The following is a 13,963-nucleotide window of genomic DNA, read 5'->3' on the forward strand; positions in this document are numbered from 1 at the left end:
CATTTGCATAGTGTTCACAGCGCGTTCTGTTTCCCATACACACACAGGCGCAAGCACACACTCCTAAGAGGCACTTCTCTACGACAAACACTCTCAATACGCCTTCCTGACTTTAAAAAAAAATGAAAGAAGCTTGATTGAGGCAAAACAAGAAAGGCTGTTTTTTTTCCATATTTCCTGTTTCAATAATTAATATGCATGAGTTTTATGGCCGCTTAAGATGCGATCAATTATTCATTAACAGCATGTTAATTGCATCCACAGTCGTGAATATTTAACCAAACACTAAATCAATGAGGTCGAATGAGCAGCAATATGGACATTTTATAAGCTTTGCCAAAAAATTAGGTTAGGCTTTAATGAAAAACAGGAGAGAACAGATTGAAAAGGGACAAAAAAATGTGAAGAAAGAACCAGCTTCACAAAAGGAAGGGAAGTTTGTGTTAGAAAGCAAACAACTGGAATAAATGCATGATCGTTGTAATATTATAGTCAGTAACTCTTAGCCTTTTCTCCCGTTTTGTCTCTTTTTTTCTAATCTCCTTTTTTAAATGGAGAGGATGTAATCTCTTCATCTTTGCCCACTGTAGCCAGCCTTTTTTTTCACTCTCAAAGACTCCAGACTCCTTTGTCCTGGATCTTTGTGTGCTCGTGTGTGTGTGTATGTGTGTGTGTCTGTGCGTGTCACAGCGGTGTCTGGACAGTGACATTTCTCTGCTTGGATAACCATCGTGCCCTCTGTCCCTCTGTCCGTCCAGCCATGACGCAGGGTAATGTCACCTGTCAGTCTCAAACTCCTACTTACAACCGCTGTCCCCCACCCCTCCTCAACTCTCCCCCCACTCCATCCGCATGGAACTTCACCACCCATACACCACCTTCTCACTGCGACCCTAACTGCCCCTTCCCTGGACCTCACCTGGGGTACAAAGCCCTCACCGTCTTCCTTTTCCTGCTCCTTTTGTCCTCTTCTCCACCACCTCATATGACTCCATATCCTCTTGGTCTTTCCTTGCACATATCCCAATGGCAACCCCACCCCTTTATTCCCCCTTATTTGCCCCCCTAGGACCCCAAAATATGGCATAGGAAGACAGCACATATAGCACTAGTCAAAATCAGGGGGGTGGGAAGTTGACTTTTTGCCTGGGCCCAGTTGCATTCTGTGCCTGTTTTCAATTATTCTCCTGGCACTGGCAGGGTGGAGGTTTATGCATTATATGGGAATGTAATTGACTATAACTGCCCTCTTAACATTAACCAGGTGTACTAGCTGAGTGTGTGAGATTAGGCCCCGGGACTTGGCTGTTATGGAGTGTTGGCCTGTCTGTGAGGTTGTGTTGTTGTTGATGTATTTATATCCTACTCCTGTGCGGTGCCGCCCATTACCACCGCATTTAGATGTGCCTTTCCCCGACTCTGTGCGCGTTTCTGTGCATGCCTGTGTTTATGCGTACGTGCACTAAGCTCCCGCTCGCCCCTTTTTGTGTAACTTCCATCATGCATCTGCCTGTGTGCGTGTAAGAGTGAGAGGGAAAGTAAAGAAAGAGGCAGGATACAGATACAGCCTGCTTCAAGGGGGGCCTGACTTTACAAGGACAAAGTCAAAATGGACCCATTCACAAGGCTGACATGCTGTGATTTGTATGTATAGTGGTGTGCAGCCTGCAGGGCACTAGCCCAGGGGCTATCACAGACACCCAGACCAGTACACCAGCAGGGGGAGGTGATGGAGGCGAATCGAGAGTGTGTGTGTGTGTGTGCATCAGTGTTTGTGTAGAGAAAGAAGGGTGTGTGATGGAAAAAAAAGAAGCATCAACAGGCTGTCAATCAAGCCCTAGCCACAGCTTGTCACTCCTCGATAGAGCTCATCCGGGGGAGAATGGGAGTCCCTGGGACCCCGAGAGGAGAAAGGAGCAGGTGCTGGAGGGAAGGCGGAGGCAGCAGGGAGGAGGTGACTGTCTGCCTGTCTCAGTGACTCAAGCTTGATTTGATATTTGATACCGAGCATGTGGCATTTGAATGCAAATCTATTTTGATTGTCTCACCGTCTGATAGGGTTAAAAGGAATCTATAGGGGATATGCATGCGTGCATGTGTATCAGAGGACCGGCTGGAGACATTCACATGCACAATATAAAAAAGAGAATTATTCAGATGGATTATATTACTGACCATTTTGCCTGCATCAAGCAATCCCCCCTCCGCTCTCAAAGTGATATACAGATATTTAATAGAATAAATACAAAAGGTAAGAAGGTCAGAGGTCACACAAATGGTCCATGTAGTCATCATCGCCTCCTTGATGTTATAGCAGAACTGAAAAAAACTCAACTGTGTTCACACACATGATGTGCACGTGTACATCTGAAAATCTGAGCCCGTGCAGGATAATTATTTTTCCTGTATGCACGTGGAGGATTGTGTTTAAAAGCAAGCATGCCAAGTAGGTAGACAGACGGACAGATAGATGGATGGATAAAGTCGGTATTACTGCAGTATGGAAATCTGAGGCTCAGTTCCCCTCCCAATTAGAGTAGTGACTTCTGAAATGCCATAATACCCATTAATTAGCAGGCTGCTATTTTCTCAGTGATTTGGCTAATTAGTCTGCGAGGCTCTACACTATCTGGACCATTATTATTGGGCTGAAGCCATGCAAGCACACTCGCGTGCACGCCCGCGTTCAAGTTGGTGCACAAACACGAGCGTACTCACCGTGTACCTTACAACTGGAAGCACAGTTGAGACTAATTTAAGTGGCATCATTATTTGCTTGCGGGACAGCATAAAAGAGTTTCAGCTGAAGAATGGTTTGATGAAGAGGCAGACACACACACACACACAAACACGCACATTGCCCTCACCGTTAGCTATATGGTCTTCGTAACATGGTACTGATACTGGCAAAAGCCCATCCTACTGTTAGAAACATAAGGAAAGCTTTTCAGCCCTCTGTAATGACTTGGCATGTATGTGTGTGTGAGAGAGAGTGTGTGTGCAGCTCTCTCTCTCTCTCTCTGCTTCGACAGTCCATCAGTGTCTCCCACCGGGCAGACAGGCCACTGACACAGCACCACAAGGCCAGGAAACCTCTTCAATCACTCCCTCACTTTTCCTTCTCTGTCAGGCAGCAGAAAGGAGTGATTGATCTGTTGTTTCATCACCACCATGATAAAAGAAAGAAGTTGCTCTTCTTAAGTGTGTGTGTTTGTGTGTGGCATCCACCTTCTTCAAACTTTATTAATTATCTTCATCAATAACACAGCCCTAACATTGGTCATCTTATACTTCGCATGTGTATGTACGTGTGTTTGCGCGCACATGTGTGACTGTATGCTCGCACCCCTTGCAGCCCGGTGAACTTCATAAGTGTCCCATCACCACTTTAATCAAATTACTTATGAACCAAAATTGACAGTTTTCATTAATTATAAAGGATTATTCTAATTGCGATTCAAATTTATTCATTTAGAACAGACGGCATTCAGTAATGTTTCAGGAAATTTGCATATTAAATGGAGAGGGTAGGCGATTAGCTATGCTAATGTATGCATGATTCCTTATTTTGTGATTGGTGGGCCATATGTAGCAGGCTGGGGGTGTGCAGGTGAGGAATCTAGAAGGAGCTGTAATATGTTTGATAAACACAGAAGGATGCAAGGCCAAAACATACACGTGCACACGTATTTGCAGACACACACACGCACACACATCTGTGTTCAGTATCAGTCTCCCTCCATCACACACTCTTTCTCTGTCTTGCATTTTCTCGGTCTCCCCCCGCTCCCTGTTTCCACATTCCTCCCTCAAGACCCATTGGAGGAAACAACTTTTCACCCGAGAACAAACATGGCACACTAATTACGTTTCTGATTTCTGATCCTGCTGCATTTAGAAACATAACCTTGAGCCTGTGTACAGTCACAGTCACAGTTATGATTTAATGTGGTGTTTAAATGGAACAAAAAGAAAGAACTTTTGCGAGCGGCACATTCATCCCCACAATGTATGGGGCCGGTCCAGGGTTGACACAGTGCTCTTTATCAAGCTATATATAGTCGATGCATTATGCATTAAGTTTAACATGTGCTTAAATCAACAGTATTCAATATGAATGCATCAGTCTTTAAGTAAGGCGGAGGGGAGAACAGTTAAGGTAAATGACTGCACGGGGAGGTACACAAAGCAGGCTGAAGGGCCCGGTCTCACACACGCGCGCGCGCGCATGCATGCATGCATGCGGTCACACACACCCTTCGGCTGTGTGGCGGTGTCAACCCAGGCTGATGACAGGGCCATTATTCACTGGTCAGTCCCACGAGGGCAGGGTTTGGGCTGGACAGCGTAGCAGCACGTCCCAGCATGGCAGGACAGCGGTGAGGTGAGAGGGACCAGGACCCTTCATTACTCCCGTGGTTGGGGGCCTGGAGCCTCTCTCTCTCTCTTTGTCTCTGTCTCCATCAGATTAATGGGCCAGGCCCGACAGAGGAAGTGTTTCAATCAGTGCCGCCTGCCAAGATTGTCCATCACCTAGACAGCCTGCTATTCATCATGGCTTTGATACACAGATGCACATACACACACACATGCACAGATGTTTATTTGGTTGCATTTTTCTGTGGGTGGTTGTGGCATAAAGCCAGCCCACAGGTAGCGATCTTATCCGGCTACAAGTTGTCGAACCGGGCGCTCTTTTCTCCGTCATCAGGAAGGCTCTCATTTCCTTGTGTCACGGTGCTCGGCGCACAACTTCTCAGCTGAATTTTGAATGATCTTTTTCGGATGAAATGGATGAAACACAATTGGTTAAGTGTCTCTGGGACTTCTGTCCCCAAGCTGGGACTTGAGCTCCGGATCCAGGGGGAAGCGAGGAGAGATTTTCCCCCAAGGAGAGCCTCTCCCCGAGCGGCAAAGGCACAGCGTGGATCCCCCCACGCTCCCTGACCCGTCGTCTCCCTCCTCCTGGGTCCATTTGTTCTGAGAAATATTTAACGACAGGGCAAATTCAACCGACATGACGTGCACACACATCGAGCAGATAAAGAGGAGGATGGGACGATGCGCGGAGTGAGCTGGAAATGAATTTTTCAGCGCAGTGAGATGTTCTATTTGAATAAATCATGACACTTAAGATAGACATGAGGGCAATATAGAGGTGCCCACCACTACTTTGAGGAGTACCACTCCAAAGGAATGAAGTGCGTGTGCGTGTTTGGGAAAGAGTCAGAGAAAAATGGCCTCTCTTTGTCCATCTACTTCAAAGTTTTTGTGTTCAGTATTTTTTTTTTTACATATTTAGTTAAATATTTTCTTTTTTTAGTCAAGTCACATCACTTTATCTTGCACTGGGTGTTTCTGTCACTGTCTATCTAAAGTGGGCCATTGCAGACTATTACAGGCTGGTGTCCGAGACTGAGGGCCAGGCCAAGAGACAGACCTGGTTCTGGATTATTAATGTCCCCCCAACCCCATGGAGCCAGGCCGCCTCCTCCACCCAGTGCCACCCCCCCCCCCTTCCCCTGCACTACACCCCTGGGGTCAGCCTGCATGGCTCCTGGTGCAAGGCCCCCCTCATAAATCTCCCTAAATTAGTGTGTGTATGTGTGCACGCGCGCGCGTGTGTGTGCCTCCATGCTTAAACATATACTGCAGGCAGGGAGACAGGTCACCACAAAAACAAGCCAGTCAGGCTCTCGGTTGAAGTGTCAGTGATGCATGGCGGAAAGAGTGCAAGAAAGAGTTGCAGAGGAAAGAAAGAAAATGAGAAATGAAACACGAGGGGAGGAAAAGAAAATATACAAAACAGGAGTTGAAGAAGATATTTGATTCTGTGAGAGCGCCGGACTTCGCTTTTAGTTTGGTCGCCTATTTATTGCTCCTTTAATATTTTTTTTCTTGTTTTTTGTGCTGTAACATTATATTTGCTTACAAATATTGACACTTAATTTGAATCTGCCTCTGACTTCATTAGGATTGATTTCTTGAGCAAATCTTAATGCTTAATTGCTGAAGTGCAGGAACTTCCATCCTTCTACCTGCCTAGATTAGTTCAACATGTCCCACGGTGGTAACAGGCATGGGGAAGTGCTGTTGTGTCACTTAGTTAACCCCGGAGACAAATGGCTCCCCTCCGGAGCACAGTGAATTACACACCTCATGAAGCATATTAGGAGCCAGACACAGGGGCTTTTCTTCTGGAGATGATCTGTACAGCAGAAATGGATGGAGGGAGAGGAGAGGGCTGAGTTATGGTATCACCCGCAGCCATTTTTACAGCGCATCAGCATCAGAACAAAACAGAGAGAGAGAGAGAGAGAGAGAGCAGCATGAGGAGGGGCGAGGGAGAAAGAAACGGCAAAGAGATGTCCAACAAAAGGTGGAAAAGATAAATAAACCAGAGCTGCGGAGGAAGATAAAAAACCCAGAGTTCCAAAGTTATCTGTGTTAGATTTGACAAGGAAAACAACTCTTTACCTCATTTGTGGCTAATGTGGCAAAATTATTAGAAAATATAACAGCATTGTCCCTCGGAGGCTTCATTGCTGTTAGCTAATCACTTAGACAATCTTTATCACCACAGTAATAATATTTAGATGCTACAGGGATTACTTAAAAGTTGTGTTATAATTGCTTTTCCTTGTTTTGTTTTTTATGGGCAGAGGGTGAGTTTGTGTTTAATTGCTCCAAAGTGACAAATAATGCCCCTTATGATATGATGAAAGTGTGAGATCATTAAATTACTACGCCGACTGGCTGCGTGTGTTTATTCGTTCAGGGGTTTTTTTCTGCTTTTACAAATTTATGCCATGAGGCTTCAAGAGGCCAAGCAGTTATTTTCACAAATTCACTTCCACAGCCATTTCTAGATTTGGAGGGGGGGTAATTACGTGAAAGCAAAATGGTTTTATTTCATTTAATCCAGCCGGCGCAGCAATTTGCACCGGTAATATTTGTAGCTGTGGAGTCTGCACAGTAAAACAGCTGAAAACCACAAGAGTTTCAAATACAAACAAGGTAGAGGGAGGCTGTAATCGAAGCACGACCGTGCGCGGGAGACAAGGGTGCGTGTAAAGCAACTGAAAATTGATGTCTTCAGAGAAGATGCTGTTTTATTTTTTCATTTACTATGTGTAAGACTTAAAAAACATCATATGCTGGCCTGAGGAATATAAATACAGAAGTAAGGAGGCAAAATCCCCAAACACACACACAAATGAGTTGTCAGGTTTTCCAAGTGCTTTTCGGCGTTCAGCTTATTCGTTTCAATATTTTCTATAAATCTTATACAACTACATTCCCCTACGTCTCCCTATAGTAAAAAAGTAAAGAATTAAAGATACTGACTTTCGTAGGACTGACTGTGTGGGTCCTGAGCCTGATAAGATGTAATGTGACCATGATTATTTTGCTTGGTGTTCCCATTTTCTTGGACCAAACTACTCTCACACGCCGCCATGTGCATGGAGAGAGTGAGAAGCAACAATTGTTAAACATCAAATGGGTCCCCTATTGATCAAAAAGCAAAGAAAACAGTATAATAGGGAGCTGAATCGAGCAAATGAGAGAATTACAGGCTATCTGTCCATATTTACCGGTCAGCTGTCAATCAGATTATCCATAAATCCGTATGGTAATCTCCTTGCTAATGCATATCCACCCCCCACTCCTACAGCACACACCCACACTCTGTTGATCCATGTAAATGTGTGCCAGTGGTGATTCCAGTCCCCTCGGCTCTCCCTGGGAGACGAGATGGAGCACAGAGGAACCAGCTCGCTGCAGTTTTGTAATGTTTCCACACGGCTGACTCGAGACACCTTAAGTCATGTAAATAATGAATCAGACGATGCGCGATTGTGGGAGATCCGCATGCTGACATATAGAGCAGCATATGAGGCACGCTGACTTTCTCTCGCTCTGTTTCAGGAGCAACCCAACCCCCTCCTCCAAACTCTAATATTTAACCCTCTGATTTTGTCACCTCTGACTCGGCTGACCCTAACTTTTCTCCTTCCACTTATCCATCATCTATCTGTCATGAATAGCGGAGCAAGAGGAGGAGGAGGAGGGCAGTTGGAGAAAGCGTAGAATCGATGAATTAAACAGGAGGCGCAGCTAGGAAGGTGGAGTATGTTGGACAAGTGGAGGTAGGCCACAGCTGTCTGTGAGGCTGCTCCCTGACCTCGAGGAGATAAGAAAGTTGGGAGACCCTCAGTCTGTGGGGTCTAACAGCCACTGTAAAAAAAGGGGGGGGGGGGGACTCCATCTCTCTGCTTCATGAATTATTGAGATATTGGCCTACAGCTTCTAAAATATACAGGAGGGTGGTCTGTCTCTCCTTTCAGATTTCACATACTGTCTACCTCGTCTCTCTGTCTATGTTTCTATCAGTTTCTCCTCTCACTTTTTGCCTCCTTCTCTGTTTTTTCCCCTCTTTTTCTCCCCTCCCCTTCTCATTTCGATTTGGCTGCTCGAGCCAGCGAGACTGTAAATCAGAGCACAAACAAAGCCAAAGAATAAAACAGAGCATCAGAGAAAGACAGTTTGTTATTGAGAGCATATAAGAGTCTTTTTTTCTTCTTCTTCTTTTGCTTCAAGAGGAGCATCTACCACTAACCAGCTGTCACGCATTTAAAAGTTGTCAGGGATAAATTCACGAGTTCTTGTGTTACATCAGATGCTTATAATGCACACAGCAGTAGGCTGGCCCTTGGAATGAGACATAACTCCAGCTTGTCCATTTATCTTCTTTGCTTCTTTCTCTCTCTCTTTTTTTCGTACCCCTAGATGAAGCAATTGTCCAAGGCACGCTGCTACTTACAGTGTTTCTCTTGACATGTTTCTGTATGTGTGTCTGTGTGTGCCCGTGTGTGTGTGTGTGTGATGCGCTCAGTCGTGCATGATTATATCTGAGGCGGTTGGCTCCAAACGCGCTGCCCAGTGCAGAATCCTAGCCATAACAAATGAACAGAGGGGAGAAAATAAGACATATGAAAGAAAAGCTGAGCAAAGGAGTGATTCTCTCACTGGCTGGTCGAGATCTGTATTGTAAGCAGTTTCAGCTGTCAGCACTTCTTTGAGCTACCTCAAAGGGAGTGGGGGGGATTGGGGGCGGGGGGGTCGGTGGTGGTGGCGTGTGTTGTAGTTTCATTTTTCCCCTTTTGAGGGTTCCTGTTTATTTGTACACGGCGCTGTTTATTTTCGCGGCTCATTTGATTTCTGTGTTTTTTGTGTGTTTTTGTTGTTGTTGTTGTTTTTTAAGACAGACAGACAGCGCAGAAGGGAGAGTGACGAGACGTACAGTAGTGTAGGTTCAGTTAAAGAAGAAGTTGTCAGGCTTCGAGCCTTGAGGTGGGGCTAGGGAATAAATTGTCAGCCGTCCCCCTTCCTGCTTTTCAGCCCACCCCCACAACTCTCCCCTTTACTCCTCCGACCCTCCCTCTCTCCCCCTCTCTCCTTCCCCTCCCTCCCTCCTTCATTAAGTATTGATGCGGGTAGCCATACTTGCCATCTCAGCCTATTAATAATGCATGGCAGGTGCTGTTGATGTGGTCTCTCACACTGAGATTGAGAGAGGCAGGAATGACAACACTATGCTGCAGAGTAGCTACAGCACAACCTCCGTCACACGGCTGTGCAGCTGTGGGGTGGTGGTTGGGTGGGGGGGTTCTGCGTCTGCCCCGGTGAGTTTATGGCAAGCTGTGACAGCAGCTCCAAGAGATGGATATACAAGGTAGCATCTTACTCAATATCCCGGAGCTGTTTTTACATAGAAAAGTGCCTTTGTCATAAACAACTGATGGATGATGGTGGGATAGTGTATGAGCCTTGTCTGCCACTGCTCTTTTATTTGTTTTATTTGTGTTGTGTGTTTTATTGAAGGGAGCTCGCACTGTTTCAGTGACTCACAGGTGCTGTTGCAACAGCTCATTCAGTTCTCTTGCTGTTTGTCTCTTTTGCACGTGCAGGTTCTTCCTCAAGTTCTTCCTGAAGTGTAACCAGAACTGCCTGAAGAATGCAGGGAACCCTCGAGACATGAGGCGTTTTCAGGTGATACATAGCTGTCTGAATGCCTAGCTCAGTGTTTATAGTGGACAGGAGTAACACTTCTGTCTGTTTCTTCTGTTTCTTCTTCTTCTTTCTTTTAAGGCTACACACACAACCACAGCAGAATCTCCTTCCTTTCAAAGAATAACAGAAAGAATTCAAAAGATCTCTTTCTAGTAAAAATGTCCAGAAGCCACAGAGCATAAATGTTCGAGAGTTACAAAAGAATTAACAAACAAATGTCCCGAGGACTCAGAGAAAAGCATCACAACAAAAGAACGTTCAGTTCTAAACCCACATATGGAAACGCCACAAACAAAGCTGCAAAATGCCTCTTGAAACGATAAGTAGATGTGAACCCGTTAGGAATGATAAACCCAGCTTTCTATCTGAAAGCTCTTCAAAGCATCTTTCTGCTCTTTGCTTTGACAACTCTACAGTTTTGGATGACTCCTACTGCTCTCACAGCTTTGTTTTTGGTGGCAGCCACTGGCTCCTTTAAGGGAAAAAGCTCTGAGAATCCACCGTGCACGCACTTCCTGTTCCTTCTGGAAGAAAGGCTCGCCACTGGCAGCCATCTTGGCAACAAATTTGGTGGTTATTTTGAAGCCCCTGTCTAAGTGAATGAGGAAATAGCAATAACTTTAATTTCAAAGGGACATAAGTGTTGCATGTCTAGAATCACCAGTGAATCAGAATCGATTTTTAAAAGTTTTCCTAACAAGTTACACTTTAACTATTCATGTTATAATAAAAATACAAAATACTTTGCACGTGCATTTGTGCATCTAAACTGGCTAATAGATGTCCAGATGTGAACAACCCCCATATATGCATTCAAGGAATTCTCCTATGAATTTCTATTATGGATCAATGGTGTCATGTGTCTAGTGCAGAGAGCTGCTGGTAAAGGTAGAGAGATATTTAGCAGCTAAAGAGCATGCCATTTCTCTCAGAGGTTGGTGGAGACCAAAGCATAGCCAAAAGGAGAGTGCTCCACGTCTACAGGATGTGTAAGTAGGCAACTGTAGGCTATGGTTTGCTAATACATCACCAACACATACTGTGTGTTCCCAGCTATTTTCTTAAGTGACCAAAGTGTTGTTGTTTTTTTTAACTAAACAAGCACCACAAATATGGTAAAGCAAGCAAAATAATGTCAAATTAACCCCTCTGGGACAAAAAATAATGGAAGTAAAACTTAAAAAGTGTAAAACATACTGTTCATAAAAGAAAACAAGTCCTAAAAGTCATGAACGTGTGAGACTATACGAATAAATATTATAATGTAAATAGGAGTATTTGTTAAACGTGGGTTAAAGATTATGTAATGTGTGTAAGCGTGTGTGTGTGGGTGGGAGTGAATCTCAGGGTACACATATGTATAGCGCAGGTGAATGTATGTATAAATAATTGTATATGTGTGTTGTATGTATGAGTGCACCTGTATGTGTAGATGGGCCACTGGCAGGTCATGTGAAAGTAAGATATTGCTGTCATTCATTAGACAGGAAGGAGTAGTAGGGTCATATAAGTTTATACTTCTTCCTACTCACATTCAAGCATAAAACTTGACTTACTTATATACAGATGATTAATATATTTGGGTTTTTTAATATCCATATATGTCAGTTGTGCTTTATTCTTTTACATGTTTAAAATAAATGTATATACTTTACAAAAATAGTGATTCATATGTTAAAACCCATTTATTCCTAGAAAATATATGAACCAGTCTTCATGAAGTGTTTGGTAAATTGTAAATATAACAAAAGAAGTATAAACATGTTTACTTCAGTGTGAAAGTAAGTTAATCCACATAGGATTTTGCAAGAACTCCTAATGCTTGTCCGGCGTAATCACGACAGCGTTCAATTACTGAAGATTTGTAAGCATCCACAACAGGGTGCTGTTTGTTGTTTTTAACCCCTTGTTTCTCACTTTCTTTTGGTTTTCCTTTTTCTCAGGTGGTTGTGTCGACTACGGTGAGCGTGGAGGGTCACGTTCTGGCCGTCTCCGACAACATGTTTGTGCACAATAACTCAAAACACGGGCGCCGAGCTCGGAGGCTGGACCCGTCAGAAGGAACACCATCCTACCTGGAACACGGTATTTAAAGCAAGAACAAAACACCTCGGCTCTCTTCCCCATCTTTCTTTGTCTCCTTCACTTTATTTCTCTCTCTATGACTCCACTCCTCTCCCTCCCTCTCTCAACCCCTTCCCCCCTGTCTGGCTCCACACTCAACCCTTCCTCTGTCTCCCACTCCACTCCCCTCCAACCTTTCTTTCTTATCTCTCTCCTGTTTCCTCCCGGATTCTCACTTTCCTCTCTTGTAGGGTTTCTAACTCGAGCTAAGAGAGGAGTGAGTGGTAGCTAGTGAGTCTCTTGTCTCTCCCTTGTGGCTTGCTCCCCTCAGGTCTCTGCCTCTGGGCCTTCTACTCTGCCTCGCATAAGCACTATGTGTCTTATGAGGTCTGTTCTGCTTAAAGCCAACACTGGCTTTATTTCCTCGGAGACCTGCTTTTATCCTCCAGCCCTCCATCACTCCCCATCCCTCAGGTTTTCAAACACACCCATACACATACTGAAAAGCCCCTTGCACACACATACATACACACCCCCGCATGCACAGTCAAACCCAAACCTTTAATACTTCATAATGACATGTGCACATGATTTAGGAGCCTGCACTGATTCCCAAGTCCCTAATCCAGTTATTTTCTCATTTCGATTTCCCAGACATTGAATAAGAGAAACATATTTTTTTTTCTTTGAGGAAAGTCAACCTCAGGGATGATAATGACAAAAAAATAAGCGGGGATTTACATGATGGCCTATAGTAGATTGCATTAAGATTGAATGTTATGGTTAAGTCTTTCTAATGACTATTCTCCAGAGGCAAGGTGGACCACTTGTCCCTGCGACTGGTCTCACAGATGATTAGAAAAGTTCACAAAGATGAGACATATTGGAGACGTCAGCGAGGCTTGGATCTTGCACATAAAGAAGAGTGCACACAGGACACCAACAGATGTTTCTCGTGTGGTAGAGATTTGTTTGGGAATTTCTTCCCCTCTGATTTTCAGTTTTCCCGGTGATGGGAGTTAAAAAGGAGGAACAAGAGGAATAAAAGGAAGAGAACAGGTTACAGGGAGAAATGTAAATGTGATGAAAGAATGGGGGAAAAGTGCCCAACAGTGTAAAGAATAGAGAAATAATTTTTTTCATTAAAAAGAGGACAGTAGTTTCCCATTACCTCCCTCCACCCCCCTTTCTGGTGTGGGTTCAGTTTGTGTGCAGGATGCGCAACTTTGGGGCCCATTTCAGGCGGTAATAGATGAGCAGTGCATAGAGTTGAACAGATGGCACCGAGGAACACCCCAAAGTATAATCCTATCACATGGATTCACGTTCCACCATCTGGTTAATCCACACACACACAGATACACACATGAACACACACATGCACATCGAGCGCACATAATATCAGCGGCTGTGAAAAGGAGGCATCTTAGGCCATGATTACGGCCACAGATTGCTGCTTGGTGAACGCTGATCTCTGCAGGCGTATCGGGGGGCTAAATATCATTCCAGCTTGTTGGGGAGGATCAACAGAACAGGGAGTCAGGCAAAGAGCAAAGGCTAGGCTGCGGGGAAAAAAGTCAGCCTAGTCTAAAGTGGATTATGCCGCTTTACAGAATTACAGCATGTCTGACAAGCTGCATATCTGTTAAGGAGAGGAGATTTAGCTTGTATAAACATGTATTTTCCCAATGCTGTTCTTTTCTTCAATCACATCCAGTAATCTCCGAGTCCATAACACCAAGAGATAAGGTCAAAAAGCACACTGAATGGCAGTTATTGAAAATGCTGTTTATTGTTGTGGTCCCACGTACTTTGTCCCATAAGA

General features: G+C 44.5%; 1 protein-coding gene across 5 annotated transcripts in view; it reads left to right on the top strand.

Moving 5' to 3' along the window:
* Window positions 1-13,963, top strand: part of ebf1a (EBF transcription factor 1a) — a 55,519-nt gene that overhangs the window by 19,903 nt on the left and 21,653 nt on the right. For all 5 annotated transcript variants that reach the window (XM_063490493.1, XM_063490485.1, XM_063490501.1 and 2 more), the window contains exons 7-8: window positions 9,972-10,053; window positions 12,018-12,159. In XM_063490493.1, coding sequence (XP_063346563.1) covers window positions 9,972-10,053; window positions 12,018-12,159 — 224 coding nt within the window. The remainder of the gene's footprint in view (window positions 1-9,971; window positions 10,054-12,017; window positions 12,160-13,963) is intronic.

Source organism: Pelmatolapia mariae, linkage group LG2, assembly GCF_036321145.2.
Source record: "Pelmatolapia mariae isolate MD_Pm_ZW linkage group LG2, Pm_UMD_F_2, whole genome shotgun sequence".
NCBI classification, from domain to species: Eukaryota; Metazoa; Chordata; class Actinopteri; order Cichliformes; family Cichlidae; genus Pelmatolapia; species Pelmatolapia mariae.